At 40.0% G+C, this 20,931-nt stretch overlaps 1 protein-coding gene across 1 annotated transcript; it reads right to left on the bottom strand.

Annotated features, from left to right (window-relative positions):
• Positions 1-424: 424 nt before the first annotated feature.
• On the bottom strand, positions 425-19,997 carry LOC139731110 (D-aspartate oxidase-like; the record flags this gene model as incomplete). Its single annotated transcript, XM_071641990.1, has 7 exons — positions 19,787-19,997; positions 18,277-18,388; positions 7,593-7,675; positions 7,094-7,159; positions 5,331-5,385; positions 2,454-2,555; positions 425-504 (listed from the first exon to the last, which is right to left on the bottom strand). Coding segments are annotated over exons 1-7 (692 nt in total), but the record flags the coding sequence as incomplete, so codon positions are not given.
• Between the last annotated feature and the right edge of the window lie 934 nt (positions 19,998-20,931).

The following is a 20,931-nucleotide window of genomic DNA, read 5'->3' as shown; positions in this document are numbered from 1 at the left end:
GTATATGTCACAGGAATAGAATCTTGAGAAACTCTTTACACATTGTACTGTGGCTTTGGCTATTTATCGGTTGGTTTGGGCGGGACTATGCGTTTGAGTAGAATATTACGTATGGATTGCGAACTTGGCACGCCACTGACCGAGTCGGGTGTGCAAACCTGGCACATAAAGAGTTATGATGTAGTGACAGGAAAGGAGAAGGAAGAAGGACAAGAAGAAACAAAAACAATGACTGCTCAAAGAAGATATAAAACAAAAAAAAAAAGGGGGGGAAAAAGATGATGGTGGACAAATGAGAAGGAAAAAGAGAAGGAGAAATTGACTACAGTTGAATCCAACGGTAAGTCTATAATCAATTTTATCTTTTGATAAAACGGTACCCTGGTACTCATTCCTATCAACCCTAGACGGGAAGCCACCTCACCGTGCATACACATGGTACTTGTCCGTTCCGTCAGCGCTGCCGGGACATCTGCCATGGGTCTTAATCCATGAAGCACTGACCTGACAACGATATGCCGACGGCACGAACACACATGGGGAAATATAAGGCATCAGAGACAATGGGTGCTTCAAGTTTGGTTTTGGTGCTATCGCTAGTGCTAGTGCTATAATAGCGCCCAAATAACAGACTTAAATCGAGCTTCAACACCGACGGTCGGATTAACAAGGCGATACCGATCAAAATTATCGATCTCCAGCACTAGGTGTTGGAATCACAGCACCGCGACGTCCGCGGGAATTGCGCAACGAAAAAAGTCATGGCGCATGACTACAGTCAAATATTAAAAGATGTAGCCAGAACTGCTCAGTTTTAGACATATAATGTGAAAGAACAATTAAAATGCCACAAATTTCATCCCTTCTTTAAAACACAGTTATTTTAATTTTGCTCCCAGGCTCAGATTCATAGAGCCATGTCTGGAGTGTCCATGGACCTTTACGTGGGAGACCATTGCATTAGCATAGACTTTGCTCATAAAATGTGCATCTACTTACGCACGTAAGTATGGGTCTTGCACGGCAACGCTAACACCAGCACCGAACTTGAAATGACGAAAATGATAATCCCTAGGGGCTAGTGTTGTCAATGGGGAAAAAGCATGTAAATCACTAACACAAACGGCCGAGCTCGGTTCAGTAGATGACATTCAACACCGGGCCCAGCACCAACAACCGGAAATACGTCATGATTTTGAGGTCAACTGCAAACACCAAGTGGACGTGATTTCAAGTTCGGTTTTATCACCAGTGCTAGTACTGAAATAGCACTAGCACTAGCACCGAACTTGAAATCACCCAATTTGTCCTGATGCCACAAAGCAGGGCGCCTTCACAAGCAGGACAGGAATATGAAGAGGACAATAATAAAAAGCTAGCTGTCATCCGGCTGTGTCACGGCCCTCAGGATACGAAATGCGATTTTAGCCAGATATAGGATGAACAATGTTTTTGTGCACATAAATTGAAGGACAGACTCAGAAATTGCACAATGGCATGCTACAGTTGTATCTGGTGATGGGTAGCTCAATGATGAGCATGCAATGCACAGTGGAGAAAGTTGTGAATGACGAGCGTGTTTTCGGATCAATCTGTCACTGAATTTTACCCCTCAAAAACCCCCCTTTGAACCATGTGACCCACTACAACAAAAAGGTCCTAAAGTCGCGCACGGTCGAAGCTGTGAAAATCGAGTTTGAAGTCAGAGCATTAAAATTGGTCAAAACTTATGATTTTCTGATTTTGACATATTATTATTGGAGTCTGACATGTCTTCTATCATCTGTCGAAATTTTGAAGTAAAATGATGACAGGAAAGACCAAAAAATAGCGTTTTTCTGAGCCATGTTTTTTGGCGTTTCAACGAAGCAGAAACTGGTTTGAAAATTTGGATTGAGCGCCACAGATAGGCTCCGCCCCTAACAACGACCAGAGTGATCTCATTGGTCAGTTTGCTGCTTGCTGCTAAACGAAGCATGAAGCTCGCACACTGCCCAGTCGACTGGTGCATGCAGGCGGGGTGCGCTATGCTCAGCCGTTTCTCACATCCTGGTCACTGATTGGTCGGTGAGGAGACCGCCGACACTGTGCTTGAATGAACTTTTCGGGGGTTGCTAGGGCTTACCTTCTATTGTCCGGAGCTGAAAACGGACTTGCGTGTCCCTTGATCGCGATTGCGTCGAAAGGAAAACTTTTATGTTATAATCATTAGATCTCACCCTGATGCAGGGTATACTGACTCAGTAAAGAAATACCATGAAATGACTTATAAAAATTAAGAAAAAAAGCAGGGACACAAAAAGTGAATAATAAAATGATACAGTTAAATACAATCTGCATGAGTATAGCATTATGCTTCCACTGTTACAGCCATTTTTAAGTAGGTTTGAGAGGGGAAGGGGGGCGCGGGAACATGAAAATCTCTTCGAATCCTCTGGTAATTTTTAACTTACCCTCATGACTTGGCCTCGGACCGGTCTCACGGAGTCATCGTTGGCCAGAAACCTTGACCACACCCCTGTACAATTCACAACTACATCATACTGGCCGGAGAGCTGGAGGAGTTGCCGTGGTTACCGAGGAGAGAGCATTAAAGGACAAAATACTTTGGAGATGAAGATACTTCAAGACTATTCTAAACTAGAAATGTCGCTACAGCGACTGGTTATACCCCCGCCAAACAACATTTCATAAGCTTTGGTCAAAACAACATTTGATAAGCTTTGGTCAAAAAACTGAGGAAGTAGTTAAATCCGCAAGATCTTTCCTTGATCTTCTGCCATTAATATGCCGTTACCATGGCAACGTACTTTCGGGTACTGTCGAAAAATGCGTCTTGCACATCTACAACCAAAGGCACACATCTGTACCAAGTTTCATGGAAATTGGGCAAAAACTGAGGAAGTAGTTTGCAACACAAAATTTTCCATCATTTTGGCTCATAATATGTGAGCTGTTACCATGGCAAAATACTTTTTGTCACTGTCAAGAAATGTGTCATGCTGACCTATATCCTAAGACAAACATTCAATATGAATTCCATGAGAATTGGAAGAACACTGATGAAGCAGTTTTGCCATGAAGCATTTTGCCCTATATTTTACCAATAACATGCCGTTACCATGGCAACGCACTTTTTGCCACTGCGGAAATATGTGTCTTGCACATTAACATATTCAGATGAACATCTGTACCTAATTTCATAAAAATTGATCAAAAACTGTGGGAGGAGTTCGCGACGCAAGATTTGTACCCATTTTTGCCCATAATATGCCATTACCATGGCAACGTACTTTTGGGTACTGTCAAAAAATATGTCTTGCACATCTACAACCCAAGGCACACATCTGTGCCAAGTTTTATGGGAATCGGTTGAAAACTGAGGAAGTAGTTCGCGACGCAAGATTTGTACCCATTTTTGCCCATAATATGCCGTTACCATGGCAACGTACTTTTGGGTACTGTCAAAAAATATGTCTTGCACATCTACAACCCAAGGCACACATCTGTGCCAAGTTTTATGGGAATCGGTTGAAAACTGAGGAAGTATTTCGCGACACAAGATTTGTACCCATTTTTGCCCATAATATGCCGTTACCATGGCAACGTACTTTTGGGTACTGTCAAAAAATACGTCTTGCACATCTACAACCCAAGGCACACATCTGTGCCAAGTTTTATGGGAATCGGTTGAAAACTGAGGAAGTAGTTCGTGACGCAAGATTTGCAACGGACCGACCGCCCGACCGACCGCCCGACTGCCCGACCGCCCGACCGCCCGACCGACCGTCCGCTGATTCCTATATACCCCCTTCAAACTTCGTTTGGCGGGGGTATAATTAGACAACCTTGCCTACATGGTATAAAATGTAGCTATTTGCATTGAAGAAATAGTTTGAGTTGGGGAAAATTTAACTTATGAGGAATTAAAATGGAATAGAATATAAATTAGAGGACTTGAAAAGACCTTCAAGTTAAAATGATTTTTTGACTTTATGTGCGAGGTTGACTTTTAAAGCAAGGTTGATTTTATTGCTCACAGGGTGCAGTATCTGGGTCCTCAGGACTGTACCAATCACTAAGGAAAGATCTACTGTCAAAGTTCAAAAAAAAAAATTGATGAGCATTTTGGGGGTACTTGAAAAAAAGGGACATACAGCAAATGTACAAGTGTACATGTTTTTGTACTTTGTACATGTGAAGGGAATGTGGGGTGTTTCTTCTTTCTTTCTTCCTCAAGAATTGTACCTCATTACCATTAAGAAACTTGTGGTAAAATGAAAATGTTTAAACAAAATTCAGACATGATACAAATTAAAGGCACTCAGTCGTGGCGAGTGGTTTGTGCGGCACGGAGACGAACGCAACACGCTGCCTCCCCCATTCTGTATCAAATGTAGTGACCCCGAATGAGAATAGCGCTGGCTTAATGGGTCAGCGAACAAAACACGTAGGCTACAAGAGCGCTCTCTGTGCTAATCTCCTAACCCAAAATGGCTGTCCGAGCGAGCCACGTGAGCTTCCGAATGGACGCACACACTCAGTGCGCATGCGCATGAAGAGAGGCCAAAAGAGCCACGCGTCTTCTGGCCTCTCTCCTCCAATCACCGCAGCTCGCGGTGACAATATTTATGTATGATGCGTACACACACATGCACACACACACACATACGCGTCTTCTGGCCTCTCTCCTCCAATCACCGCAGCTCGCGGTGACAATGTTCGTGTATGATGCGTACACACACATGCACACACACACACGTGTCTCAGTGGCAGCACTGTCCCACACGTTTATGGATATAGCACCGAGTCTGGCATTGCGCAATTGCATGCACAAACTTCGGTCGCTCGGAGTTTACGTACCATGAGGGATGGCGATCGGCTGCCTTTAAAGTTCAAATCAGTGTTAAACATATATTTGAAATGTATTGCTAAGAATTTTGTAGACAAAGTTATATATTTGGACTGAGGGAGAAAGATTTTTTTCTCATCAAAGTTCCCCCAACTGCCATTATACAAAGTATGCATTTAACCCTAAGGCCCAAAATCATTTTTCAAGACCTGTTTTGCCTTGGTTTTAATTGGTCATGGAAGACATTCTAAAAAAAGAAGTTGGAGGATTAAAACAGAAAAAGAAAAAAAAAAGAACTGAATAAAATACCATGATACAAAATACCCATGCATATCCATTATTATGCCTTTGCTGTGTATTGCATTGCCTCTGCCATTACTGAAACTTGAAACATAGTTTTGGGATGTAAAAATTGTGTCTCTATATATGCACAAATGCACAAATCATGCTGCTTTACAGAATATGCCTGTACGAGTACCTCAGCAAAGCTAGATATTCTTCGCTGCATCACAACACCGCCATTCTTCTGGAATCTGCCGAGAGAGAGAGAGAGAGAGAGAGAGAGAGAGAGAGAGAGAGGGAGAGAGAGAGAGGGAGGGGGAGAGAGAAAAAAAGAATAATGTCATAAGGACGCGCACTTTTGAGCATGCCAGCTATACAAGACATGATCTCTTAGATATATCATTCAGCATACGTAAAGTCACATCAGTGTTCATTGCAGTATTCACACAGTGGCATGCTTTTATCATGAAATGCTTCATTGACCCTTTTATCTGCCCAGGCATTTAGCTCCTCATTCATCAGCATTTAAAATATATATATATATCCCAAATTGAACTTCACATCATGCGTGGTTAAAAAGACCGAGGCAACGAAGAGGACAATCTCTTCTTTAATATCACCAGCCGAGAATTAGAAGGTTGCTAATTGTGTTCTAAGAATAGAGCATAATAAAGAAACAAAACAATTCATTTTCATGAAATAAAACAAGTTTATTTCAAATCAAAAGTGGGTGGATTTATAAGCACTGTTTGAAATATAGGGTAAAGAAGTGTCCTTGGAGTTTAACTTCAAACCTGCTCTTTATGGGAACCTGGTATACAGTATCAGGTTCCCAAAATGTAGACAGGAGTGCCCGCATTTGAGGCCTTGATTCAAATGTTAATTGTGTTATGCTGCCCAGAAAAATGGCTTTAATAGAAAGATTAGAGTTTCTTTGATCTACATGTATAACTGTTTTCTTTCTGTGTGAAAACTGTCCGTAAATGATTGCAGTATTAGTTGCCTTTTCTCTGTAAATGTAGTGCCGCTTGTTTTGCTGTAAAACTCATATTAAAGGGATCGTATCGTTTTGGTTGAGACCTAATTTCAGGTTTCTAACATTTTTTTGTGAGATAATGAGAAACCTCTTATGAAATATGAAAGAGCATGTGATTACACGAGGAATTCAACGTTTATTTGATGAAAATTGGTTTTGAAATGGCTGAGATATCCAAAAACGGAGATCCAAAAACGATCGCTTTGTCTTACTTTATTCTTGGATGTTTCAGTCATTCTAAACCCGATTTTCATCAAATAAACTTTGAATTCCTCTTAGAATGGGATGCTCTGTACTATTTCATAAGTGTTTTCTTGGTATCTTGCAAAAACTTAAAAGCCAAATTCTCATCTCCACCAATACTGTACTATCCCTTTAAGATGTGCACACCTAAGTACATAGCGATCAAGGTTGAGCGCGATAGATATTTGACCCAATTGACCCCATTCAAGTGTATCTTTTATGCATAATAACAAAAGAGTTTGTGAGTCCATGGATCAGTGCACACTCTATTCACACTGTGCACCCTTTCGATTATTGTTCGATGGCACATGTAGTAAACCATGGAAAGGGGTACATTTACCGCTTGACTGCTTTCGCAAGGTGGACTACCAACCCGTCCATTCTCTGTCGACCTGCAAAAAGTGTATAATTCTTGTTTGGGGGCATTAAAGGCGCTCCGAGAAGTGGGAGGAACGGGTTATCATTTTACTGAAAATTAGAATAATTCAAAATGGACGGCATAATGTAGAAGAGATCAAGCTCTACAACATGATACCAAATTCTCAATACCCCTCAATATTTCGATAAAGCTCTTCTGGTTCTTAGCTGACCATAATTATGAGCTTTTATGACACAGGATAAGTCATGTGGCAGCATAATACATTTACAGCTATGATATGTATCCACTGTGATTTGAATACCTCTCAGTCAGGAATGGAATATATCTGTGGCTCTCACACATGATGGTGGTAAAGAACCAGCCATATCTGGGGAAGTCAAACAGAAAGATAAAAGAGAGGGGGTGGGGCTGAGAAACAGGTGCAATTGACAGCTATCAAGTTAATATTTCTGTCTAGGGTATTCACAAGTATGTATTTTTATACTCGTACATCACAAAAGAAATTCAATTTTAAATAAAAATAAAGAACTCATCTCCATAATCCTTAGACACAGCTTAAAGACTAGTACACTCAAGTATTCAAACTTTGAATTTTGATATATGTGCACACTGTAGGTATACAGTCTACTCTGTCAGCAAAACACATCATATCTCCATCGGATGAAAGAAAACAAATTAACAATTAAAAAAGTAACATCGAACCCAATGAGGAAAAGTTGATTTTGTTACGTAACACCCTGCCTGAGTATACTCAGCAATACTCTTCAACATGCTTTAAGACTTTGAAAGAATTTACTTACTTGAAGGAAGGAAACAGAAGTTGCAACTCTTTTTCGGGAATGATGCGGAAGCCAATCACGTCATCCTTCCAGTTCGGATCAGGCTTTAAGGCAAAAAGTTGTAAAAAAATACACAAAAATAAAGAAACATTAACAACAATTATTTTTCAACATGTTCATCATTTCAATTTCAGATACAATTTAATGTTTAATTTCATATAAATCACAATACAGTCAAATCTGTCTGCAGCGACCACCTAAGGGAGATGAAAAAAGTGGATAGGTGGCTTCTATAGACAGGTTCTGTAACATGCTTTTTCTCTCGGAGGGAATTGGAATAGGAAAGCACTCATAGAGAGCAGACCTCCACCAAGCAGCTTATTTCCACCCATATGCATGCTGAAAATCACCTGATTTCCCTATATACTGTAGATGTAGAAGCCTTTTGCCTACATCATGACATTAGCTTCCAACTGCGCGGCGCCTTGCCAGAGCAGAGCATGCGCTTTCGAGCATGTATAACATGCAAACCTCAAATACGCGCAGCTTGAACTTCCAAATTCACTGACCCTAGTACATACAATGTATATGCCAAATGATCCAAAATCCTTCAAAAATCCACAAAAATTCCAGGATCACTGCAAAATTTAATCATCTGTTCCTGATATCATCATCGGCATTTCAGCAAGCTTTATTCAAGTAAGCACTTTCGCAACTGTCACAACAGACAAACCAACGCTAAAACATATGAAAACATACATTGTACAACCTTCCTTCTTTGGCGGAGGTACCGTACATAAACAAATTTACTGGAAATTAAGAATTTGTTGGTTATTGTTGTTGCTGGGTTTTTTTTTTAAACATATCACAACACAAAGTATGCATACAGTTGTATCAACAGAGCCTGATATTAGGACACTGTATACCACATTGAGTTTTCGGTCATTTTCATCTTTGCCAAAAGCCTGCTCCAGTATTAGTCCATGGGCCAGGCCAGATATTGGTACCATCTGAGGTGGCAATACCTTTTTGGTGTCATTTTGTTTGTCGGGCATAGATATGCTTATCAAGCTATGATAGCATTTCCAAATGAGTAGCTTAGTCATAGTAAATGAATTTTAAACCAATTTGGTCTCGTTGTTATATCCCTGTACTTCTGAATCGAGACCAACCGCTATACAAAGAAGAGCACTGTCTTCTGTATGTTCACAGGTGTTCTGTTGTAAACGCGGTGCGCTTAGTCTTTATTCAAGGCAGCAAAGGGAATATCCAAGGGTTATGATGTCCACAGCGCTTAGTCTAATATTCAAGACTGCGAAGGGAATATCCAAAGCTTATAATACAGTGTATATCCCTTTATCTAAAAACAACAACAACAACAAAGCAATTTCTAGTGAATTCTAGCGTATTTTTCAATTATTTATCATTTTCCGGTGAAAACGCTACGTTGAAAACGCTAATACCACGCCAATGTCGCTTTATTTCCATCCAACAATGAAAGATTATGCAAAAACAATGTACCGGTACACTACAATATTATAATTAATAATGTTGTAAATGAACAGAGTGATTTTTGTTTAAAACTGATGTATTTGTTGAGAGGATGGTATAAAAACAGTGTAGATAATCCCTTTCATTAGGAACTTTAGATATGATAACGGTACATTGGTCTAGATAAAGACTAAGTGCACCGCGTGACAGCTGTGGACATCATAACCCTTTGGATATTCCATTCGCTGCCTTGAATAAAGACTAAGCGCACCGCGTTAACAATAGAACACCTGTGGACATGCAGAAGGCAGCGCTCATATAATTTGTATAGCGGTTAGTTTCGATTCAGAAGTATAGGGATATAAAAACGAGCCCAAATTGGTTAAAAATTCATTTATTATGACTAAGCTGCTCATTTGGAAATGCTATCATAGCTTGATAAGCATATCTATGTCCGACAAACAAAATGACACCAAAAAGGTTTTGCCACCTCGGATGGTACCAACAACCCATTTTTCGGCTCTTGGCCCATGGACTATATGTGACATTGCACCTCAAAACAAACAAAAAGTCGCCAGACATGAATTTTTGGTTAAGACCATATTCTAAAAGAGCAGACTTTAGCTTTAAAATGATGTATAACTCAAATCAAATGGACTCTCCTAACCTACCTAAATATCGGAAAGAAAGCACAAACTCAGGAAAAGTGTGAACTGAGAAAAGAGGCTCTGAAGTACAGTGTCTATTCAAGCGCTTAATCTTTACCAAACCGTGCTGGCTGTGCGATGAATGGGACAAAAAACAGGAAGTAAACCACCAGAGTAACAACAATGAAGGGATTATCAAATTAAACTGAAATTAAGTATGCCTCATTAACACATTCTGTCCATAATTAATGCCAACTTTCAAAGCAGTAGCACTATCCTCTCAAAAGTTATTAGAGTTGAAAGTGAAGAGTGTGGACAAGGGTTTTTCAGAAATGAAAGAGGGATTCTAAAGACACACCTAATCACACTATTCTACCAAAAATGTTCGAGATAAACTGCTAAAAAAAAACACACTTTCCTGCCCGTTTTATGATACCAAATTTTAGCATACTGTAAAAGAAGATCCGCTCTTTCAGAAAATATGAAAAAGTCAAGTTCGGCTAGGTTGACCCATTTCACTTATTTTAAGTCCTCACGCAAAATCATTGTGTGCGACTTTATGTTCGTTTTGAGGTGCACGGTCACATATAGACCGATTCAATTTCGAGGTCCTATTCACCTACTGCCGCTAGCGGCGCTATAACGGTCGCCATAACTGGGGGCCAACGGGGGCTTCCAGCGAGCTAGCTACCCAGCGAGTTGCACTTGCAGCTCAGCGGCCTAGCGTAGCCATCGCGCATAGTTAGCCGACCGGCCCCGTGGACGCTGCGCCGGCGGCCGCCGCTCTAATATTGTGATTGTTTACCTACTGTGCGAAAATCTTTCAGCGGTTTTTCCTGCATTTCTTTTGAACGAATTCTTTTGAAGAAATATTGATACACAATGAAAACTTCAAAGGATCAGGGAGATATATTGTGCAGTTGTTGGCTGCACAAATAACAGAAAAAACGGAAATTGAAGGTGCATGGCAGTGACAGTATGTGAAATTAATTCACCACTGAAGCATGATAAATAGACCTATAGATACAGCCCACATTAGAGACAAGTGAAATACAACGGAATAAAAATGCACAGATTTTGAAGCAAAGTTAGGCCTATGCCTACTAAGGACTAGATTTTTTTTTTAATTTTATCAATGTTATCAATGCATATTCGTAAAGTATGTTGTTCATTTTAGAAGACAAGTTAAGATCAATGCTTGGTGCAGTACTCTCCAAAGTGTAAATGCACTTCCTGACTATCATTATGACAAGCACTTTACAGTTAGCGACAACCGAAAATGTGACCATGCACCTCAAAGCAAACAAAAAGTCGCCACACATGAATTTTTAGTTAAGACCATATTGTGAAAGAGCAGACTTTAAGCTTTAAAATGATGTATGACTCAAATCAAATGGACTCTCCTAACCTATCCAAATATTGGAAAGAAAGCACAAACTCAGGAAAAGTGTGAACTGAGAAAAGAGGCTCTGAAGTACAGGTAGGTTGTCTATTCAAGCGCTTAATCTTTACCAAACCATGCTATATGTGCGATGAATGGGACAAAAAAAACAGGAAGTAAACCACCAGAGTAACAACAATGAAGAGATTATCAGATTAAACTGAAATTAAGCATGCCTCATTAACACATTCTGTCCATAATTAATGCCACTTTCAAAGCAGTAGCACTATCCTTTCAAAAGTTATTAGAGTTGAAAGTGAAGAGTGTGGACAAGGTTTTTCAGAAATGAAAAAGAGATTCTAAAGACACACCTAATCACACTATTCTACCAAAAATGTTCGAGATAAACTGCTAAAAAAACACACTTTCCTGCCCGTTTTATGATACCAAATTTTAGCAAAATGTAAAAGAAGACCCACTCTTTCAGAAAATATGAAAAAGTCAAGTTCGGCTAGGTTGACCCATTTCACTTATTTTCAGTCCTCACGCAAAATCAGTGTGTGCGACTTTATGTTCGTTTTGAGGTGCACGGTCACAAATAATAAAGGATGTAGGCCCAGGGTTCTAGAAGTCAATAGGTCTTAGTTGTTAGTCTGGACTCTTGCCTGGAATTCTAGACAAGATCTAACGTTAGACAGATTTTACCCCGCTGAGTAAGAGCCTAGAATTAGTAGAAATGTTTAGTTAAATGAAAAGTGCAATCTATAGCGGCATACATGTATCTAGATCAAAATTCTGATTTATCGTAATAGAGTGTCTATGTATTTAAATATATCATTTAACTTCTTAACAGTGTAGGCTTAGTTGCAAGATGTCTGCCTACGCCTTACCCATGTCATCGCCCAGAAGAGTCTACAAACATTCACGGATCGTACTGATATTTATACCTTGAAATTCAAGTTTTGGCTACAGCCGTATGTCACCTACCCATACGCTCAACTCGGTATAGGTTGTTTAATTTTCACGAATTCCGCTTATCACTGTTGGACTGCGGATTTTACAATTAACGAGCGAAAAAAATGCGGTTGTAACAAAGCTAGACGCGTCGACCGCTGTTACAGATACAGTAGCTGGCCGGCTGGCGCCGGGTGGTAAAAGCACTGGCTGCCGCTGGCACCCTTGCCACGCACGCAGGGCGCTTGCCGACCCGGCCTGTTTGGCCCCCAGTTATGGCGTCGCCTTAAGAGGGCGCACTTCCATGAACAGTCACTTGAATCGGTCTATACCCTGTTTAGTACACTAAAAAAAGGCAAATCCTCAGTATACAACGTGTACATTCTGAACTAAAATGGGCAATCCACTGCTTATTGAAATCTCCCATGCGCATACACACGTACTTCTGGACTCTGGAGTTACTGTGAATTAAAACAGTGCAGTCAGTCCGCAGCGTGAGCGAAAACGCACGTATTTATTCAAGTCGTATGCACGGCTGAGCGGTGCTTGCATACGTAATGAGCAGATACATGGTCATGAATAAATCCGTTTAGAACGAGTATTTCTCGTCAGTTTTCGACACTTTTAGTATCGACTGAAAGAGAAAACATAAGCAAATATGCTCATGATCAAAATAAACGGAAAAGAAGAATAAAGAATATAAAAATCCCTCTCGAAGTTCGGTATTGTATTCAAAAAATATTCCTTCACGTTTGACGCCAAAAAATTAACCTGAAATTTTTCATGCCCCTCTAAAATATGGTGAAGACTATGTCCGCTAAGGTATATAGTATCACAATAAGGGCACGTTTTCCCATCTTCATTTCAATACGGGTCAGGAACTAGCAAAATTCAGAGACATGTCTAGCGTCGAGTTTAAAAAGATTATCCTCGCATTCGCACCGAAATTCCGGGTCTGTGATTGGTCGAAATCTGTCGCAAGACGCGGCGTGTCGCATTGCGTAGTATCCATTGGCTGCTGACTCAATGCTGTGAGTTTTAAATGTTAGGTTCCACATTGTGATCGAATTTTCACTCTCTGTACAAAACTTGAACTTTACACAGGAACCAATGATGTGTATGTGAGTGTGCACTAATACAATGACCCTGAACAATGGACCTGGCTGCCACCTGTCCCGAGCTCTGCTGCAAGGCACATGAATGCTTAATCAATTATTCATGTGGATTGCCCCGAGCACTGCTAGTCTGAATTCTTGACACAGGGTGAAATGCATGCATGAAAGAAGTAAGCACATGTTTCCATGTGCTTGCACACACCACATTTCAGAATGAACAAAGACTAGCTGCGATAGTGGAATTCCTCATGAAACATTCCAATCCTGGCCATTGTCCACGACCATTGTCTGGGTATCAACAACACATTCCACACGTGTTCATTCACTACCCCACTTCCAGTAAGAAAACATAATTTGCCTTGTTTTCAACAGGAAAATTCACAACCTTAAAAATGGTGCCCCTCTTCGTTTTTTAATTGATCATACTCGCTCAAGTTTCACGATTGTGAAATCGAAGATATTACGGAGATCTATTTTCAATACCAGTCAGGAACTAGCAAAACATCAAACTATGATCTAAAAGCTTCTTGAACATTGGCAAAATAATCGTTTACTTTGATGCTAAAATGGACTACTATATTGACATCAAAAATAGGGAAATTAGGTATCAAATTAATGAGCATCATCAGCTCTATAACTTACCCAACCATCCTGGGTCAAACAATGCACTGTGAAAGCTATGAAAGTTGTTATTGCGACCTCTGCAAAAACTCTTGCAAAGTATCGCGAAATCTCGTCAGTCTCAAGGACACAAACTGCGTAAACGTGATTCTGAATAAAATTGTCGTTCGTGCCTCATTATCGCACACGCTGCGGACTGACTGAGTGTGATTCAAATTTTGGACCCTGGAACCATGACTGTGAACAAACACCAACAATAATTTAATGAACTATGATGTTATGTATATGCAGCGTTGTACGTGCAAACTACACTATATTACAAGATGCCACGCCCACAAGATCTGGCTAGCACGATCGGCTTTTTATTGCCTATTGTTCTTTAAACACCTTGCATATACAGCCAGCACTTAAAGCATGGCATATTTGAAGGACAAAAGAGGTGGGTAATACTTGACATTTTGATACTTGACATTTCCCTTGCCTATACATTGTATGATGTAATGTTAAGATTTACACAATATAACTCTGCTCATTATACATATTGTACAATGTAATAGGTGTTACAAAAAACATTTCCCACTTTTGATGCTGAATAGCTCGAAAACTATTTATTATCAGATAAAACTGTCATTGATATGAGTAATAGCTGAATAGTGTACAATTTAGTTGGAGGTGACTTCAATATGAAAACCTAGATCAGTTTCATGAAATCCATGATTAATTTCAAAGTTAGGTTCCAGATTTTGGTCAAATTTTAACCCTCTGTACAAAACCTGAACTTTGCACACGAACTATTAGAGTGCAGACCTCCGCCAAGCAGCTACAGTGTGTAATTACCACCGATCTCTTTCCAAAGAGATTTTCTCTTCTCCACCACTGGGGAAAAGCTCTTTGACCTCTTCCGTCCACAGAGATCAGTGATTTCCACCCATAGGTACAGTATGCATGCTGAAAAATTTCCCAATATAGACGCCTTTGTTACGTCATAAACCCTCAACTGCACGGCGCGCCTCGCAGTCCCCTAGCAGAAACTAGAGCACGCACTGTAGTGCGCGCATGCAAACCTCAAATATGCACAGCCTGAACTCCCAAGTTCATTGACCCTACCTGCCAAAATATCAAAAATCCTTCATAAATTCCCAAAAATTCTTGGATCACTACCAAAAGTTAATCGTTTGTTACTTGTGTCATTCTCAACCTTTTCTGCAAGTTTCATCCAAATCCGTAACTAATTTTTGAGTTATTTTGCACATGGACAAACTAACTACTTGTAACTAACAAACAAACAAACCAATGGTAACGAAAACATAACCTCCCCCCTTGGCAGAGGTAATAGGCGTTTTCACATCAGCCCGATGTTTCGAAATAGCGCGCTATTTTGCTGACTATTTTCTGCGAAAGATATCTCGAGCTTGGATTTTTATCAGGCTGATGTGAAAACGCCTAATGTGTCTATAGTTACGTTCAGACGGGAGCCCTTAACCTCGAAGTTAGGAAACTTCGAGGTTAGAGCTTGTAGTTAGGGACCGTGAAGACGCACTCGTAGTTAGCAAACCTCGAGGTTTGCTCGAAGTTTCGAGCCACGAGAAATCTTATGGTTAGCGCTCTAACCACGAGCCGCGGGGGGTCCCCACTCGTAGTTAAGCACCGTGTGGACACAAAACACAACGAACTCGAAGTTAAGAGTGACCTCGCCGTAAACTCCGGCCCCCACAATTTCCCTCTGCTTCCGGGTCAACCTCCCAAACGTACACCACAAATACACCACACGTGAAAAACCTATGACGCATGACACAACAACATCATCTTTTCTTCCCATGCGCTTGATCTCTGAAACTGAACACGTCGAACTCGCTATCAAACTGTATTCTATATTCTTCTCCGACGCTAAAAAAAATGTTTTCGACGAATATCTTCATAAAGGCATAAAGTCATCAGTGCAGTGCTATCTCTGCATACCATGACAGAGAAAAAGAGTACCCGTAAGCGAGTCCGACAGGGTTCGACTAAAGAATAAATAGACGCCTTGTTAGCAGTGTGGCCTGAAACTTCCGGTTTTGTGGTTTTAACATCGAGTGGAACCCACTCGTAGTTACGGGGGGCAGAAGCTTAACCTCGAAGTTTCGTAACCTCGAGGTTAAGATTCGTCGTGTGGACACACGTCGTAGTTAGGGGGGAAGAGCGAAACCTCGAGGTTTCCTAACCTCGAGGTTAGGGCCTGCCGTCTGAACGTAACTATTGTGAGTGTGTACTTACAATGACCCTGAACAATGGACCTGATATGGATACCACCTGTTCAGAGCACTGCTCCAAGGCACATGAATGCTTTATTAATTATTTGTGATGGATTGCCCAGGGCACTGCTAGTCTGAATTCCTAGCAAAGGGTGAAATGCTTGCACATGAAAAAAGTAAGCACATGTTTCCATGTGCTTGCATGTACACCACATTTCAGAATGTATATTTAACCCTAAAAAGACTGGGCTATTTTGGTAGCTCGAAAGACTGGGGGGGGGGGGCCTAAAGGGCCCCCCCTTAAGATCTCGGCCGTGGATCGCGCGATCGCCGCGGAAATTTGCACAGTGGTAGTGTGCGATGTAATCTACAAGCTCGTATATTTAAATTTTCCGAAATAGTCTTCTTTTATTTTATTTTGATTAATTATGCTAATATATGCGAGAAATCAGACTCTTTGATCTAAATCAGTAAATAAAGCTCCAGAAGTGTTCATTTTTGGTCTAATTATTCTTTGTGGCATTCTTAGCAAATGTACATGAAAAAAAATTCGGTATCAAAATTAATTTCTTATTTATTTTATTGTTTCATGAATTTCTTATGTATTTCTTTGTTTTTTCGACCTTTTGTTTTTGTTGTTTTTTTAAACAAAATTTGTGGCAGACACTTTTTGAAGCATAATACTCCTAAAACAAATTAATTTTAGCCATTGAGAGTAAAAATAAGCATATTTATATGAACCATGTGAAAAAACTCAATTTACATTGAGTTTGTACACAAAATCACATTTTTGAGCCATTTTCGGCGTCACGTGCATGTACAAAAAGTTATGTAACTTCAGAACCATACCCCCGGGCGTCACAAATTTGGTGTCAAAATGTGCGGGAAACTTGAAAGAAAAAAGTCATAGAGCATCGCGGCGAGAGCGTTGCGTGTTGCAGAGTAATCGCGCGAAATGTCGAGGGGGGGGGGCCTTTTAGGCCCCCCCCCCAGTCTTTTTAGGGTTAAGACTAGCTCTGATAGTGGAGTTTCTCATGAATGAGCATTCAAATCTTGGTCGTTGTCTAGGACCATTGTCTGGGTGTCAACTACACACTCCCATACACACCAACTGACTTCTGTGCATAGTTAAAGTTTTGTACAGAGGGTTGAAAATAGAGCAAAATCTGAAACCTTACTGAAAAATCAATGTTTAATTTAATGAAACTGAATCATGATGTCATTTTGAAATTGCCTCCAACAAAATTGTACACTATTCAGCTATTGCTCATATCAATGTCGGTGTTACATGTATCTGATACATAGTTTTTGAAATATTAAGGATCAAAAGTGGGAAATGTTTTTTGTAACACCTAGTACATTGTATATCACATCATAACACATGTAGGTGGCCATGCATCACATAACGAACAAAAAGTCGCACCCCTTGATTTCACATGAGGACTCAAAAAAGGCGAAATGGGTCAACCAAGTTTATCTTGAGGTTTTCATATTTTCTGAAAGAGCTATCCTTCTTCTACATTATTCTTTAGGTTGGGATCATATCAACATGAATGGGAAAGTGTGTTTTCAGCAGTTTTTCTACAACCCATCTTTGTTTTTTGTTGTTGCTTTTTTTTTTTGGGGGGGGAAGAATAGAATGATCACATATATGTCTTTACGTCCCTTTTTTATTTCTTGACATCCTTTCAATACACACTCTTCACTTTCAAGTCTAATAACTTTTGAAAGGATCTCTACTAGTGTCTGCGATGAAAGTTGGCATTAATCATGGGTAGAATGTGTTAATAGAACATGATCAATTTCAGCTTAATCTGATAATCCCTTCATTGTTGTTGCTCCAGGGGTTTACATCCTGTGTTTTGTCCCTTTCATTGCACAGCTAGCACTGCCAGGCAATGATTATAAAAGCACTTGAATAGACCCTGTACTTCAGAGCCTCTTTTCTTCGTTTAATAGCACTTTCCCAGAGTGTGCACATTCTTTCTAGTATTCAAATAGGTTTTATAGGGGAGTCCATTTGATATGAGTAACACATCATTTTAAAGCTTAGAGTCTGCTCTTTAAAAATCTGTCCTCAACTAAAAATCCAAATGTCCGGCAACTTTTTGTTTGTTTTGTGATGCAGGGTCACAATATATCTACATGTAGGCCTATATATTATAATAAAATGTATAAAAAAAAATCAATTGTGAAACTACATCATAACATAGGTGGCGTATTGTTTGATGCCTCAGAGAGGTAACAAAATTCATCACTCACCACTTTGTGTTTGAAGACATTGTAACCAGAAGTGAAGTGTACCCCTGATTTTCCAGCATTCAGAGAGAGGATGAGTTTCCGCAGATGTTCGAAGGTGGACACAAACCATCTCCTGCCACAACACGTTCACATGCTTTACACAGTCAGTACAATTACAATGGTATGCAACCACGTAGTACAATTATTTCCAAAATTTTTTAGTGTGTTTGCATTACATCTCATCAACTCTTTGAATTTAAGTTGTCTAGAACTACAGCACGTTGTACGATGAAGAGTTCGGAGCACCCAATCTGCACACTTGACATGTATAACACAGGAAATTAAAGAGCTTGAAATACACAATTCTACAAATTATGCTTAAAAGTATTCAGCAAAAGCTTTCCTCTACAACTACCGCTATTAAAAGTTTTAAATATTGATGATTGTAGCGCATGTTCCAAAATGCTATTTTCACATTTTTGTGCTCACACTGTAAAACCATGCTGGCATGCATTTCAATTTTGCAAATTTCTCAAGAGTCAAGATTCGAGAAATTAAAATGCGCACAAGAGTTCTTGTCTGTAAACCTCCTCCTTACAATGTACTTCCTTAAACAAATACCAGCTAGGTACCGGTACTTCACTTCAAACTGGTCCACTTATAATCATTTTTAACAAGAAAAATTCTGATGATCATATCCCCTCAGAGCTTGTACAATTGTACCTCTCTGCTCAAAAATTGTTTTGCATAACATACAGCTCCCTTAATTGATATGAAATGAAATAACAAGAAATATTAAGAGCAATCTCTTCAGTACAGCAATACACATAAACGTGTGTGTGTGCATGTACAGTATGTGTGAGTGTGTATTGATATCAGGAATCAGCTTTTTAACCCGTTGAGGACGGACTGATTTTGCTACAACACACATTTCCCATAGACACCTACCCGAGTATACTCAGGACTCATCCTCAAAAAAATGGGTACATCTGATTAAAGTGCTTTCCCCATACTAACTGCATAAATTCACATGTGAAAAAAAAAAATGACAAGTCATGTGATCTTTGAAAAGTAAAATCTTTGGTCACATGTTATAAGAAATTGTCTGTTGTTTGTCTGAAAATCATGCAGAAAAAGGCCAGATATCCAGTCTTGTGACTGTGCCCTCATGACAAATGTGTTCAAGCCCGGGCAAAGCAATGTCCTTTTGAAAACTTGTTATACTCGATGATATGCCTTCGATCCAGTGTGTAGAATATATGCTATGCACACACAAGAGCCAATTTCACTTCTTTCATAAAGAGCAGGGTACAATCCTAACGTTAATGAAAAATTTAAACATGCACACGTCACATGCACACAAACACACGTGCACACGATTGAAGAAAAAAAAAAAGAATGGCTGATATCTGCAATAATTTTAAGAATACAATGTATATTGCACGAGGCAAATTACCCTGAAGAGGAGGAAGAAAATAAAAATGTTTCTTTCAAGACAGATACAATCAATAATGTATTCATCCATACTCACATCACATCTTCATCTGGCGTACCAACAACAAGGTAAGGCTGTACAAAACCCGCCGCCCCATCAGACGTCGTGTCCGGCGAGAACTTCTCAGCGATGATTGTAACATCAGCATCTGGGCAGAGCGTCTGGATGTTGACTGCCGTGGCAACGCCAATGATGCCAGCTCCTACCACTGCTACTTTATGCCTTGCCATGACTAAAAATGTCTTGCGATGCAATGGCTCTTAGAAACAAAACAGGTAACAGTTAGGGTCTACAGGGACTTGTGTACAATGCATACCATGACGTGACCAGCAGGGCAATAAAAACATTCCTGACAATACCGGTCGGGTCGGTACACGTACCTCGTCATCGGAGTGTACGCACTACGATCTTTGTATCTAACCCCGTCGCGGGGCGCTGTAACACAGTAACAGCGCCCCGAAGCAACCCATGCAATTTTAGGAAGCACTCAAATGCACTGCAACACGTAAACAACTCACCGCTCAAAAGGACACTTGAATTTGCAACGAAAAACCACATGATATAAAACCATTATTGTTGAATATTATAGCCGACTATGTATTTCTCACCATTACCTCCGAAAACACGATAAATAGTCATCTTTGAGACCGTCTACTCGAGATACTGCCCGTTCGCCGTTTTGAACGTATCACGTAAATATACTAATCTGCGCATGCGCAAATGAATATTCATATTTTACGTCATCTGCCATATCTCGTACATGTATTTGGTTCTCGGTCTCATAAAGGACACCTGTTCGTACCAATACCATATCATGGAGTTCAAAGATGCTCTAAGTGAAGTAGAGGAGGATGCAAAAAGAATTAAGTTCAAAGCGGAGCAAATAGAAATTATCGAGAACGCAGTGAAACAGAATGACACCTTCCTAATGTTGCCAACTGAGTTTGGCAAGAGTGCTTGCTTTGGTTTCATCACCAAATCTTGGAAGTTGGATAAAGCATGGCTGCACACTAACCCATTTTTTTTTTTTTTTCTGCCGGTCCAACCTGTCTCTGTCGGATCAGTAAATATCCATTTTTCCTCCCCATTTTTGTACTGGTCGGAACAGAAAATTTACTGGTCAACAACAACCTGAAAAAGCATTAACTGGCTTGCAAATTTATTTTCATGTTTTTGTCGAC

The sequence above is a fragment of the Diadema antillarum genome, unplaced genomic scaffold, assembly GCF_040938485.1.
Source record: "Diadema antillarum isolate AM-2024a unplaced genomic scaffold, OU_Dant_1.0 seq00000357_RagTag, whole genome shotgun sequence".
Classification (NCBI taxonomy): domain Eukaryota; kingdom Metazoa; phylum Echinodermata; class Echinoidea; order Diadematoida; family Diadematidae; genus Diadema; species Diadema antillarum.
The sequence above is the reverse complement of the archived record's forward strand: the minus strand, read 5'-3'. Positions and strand labels throughout refer to the sequence as shown.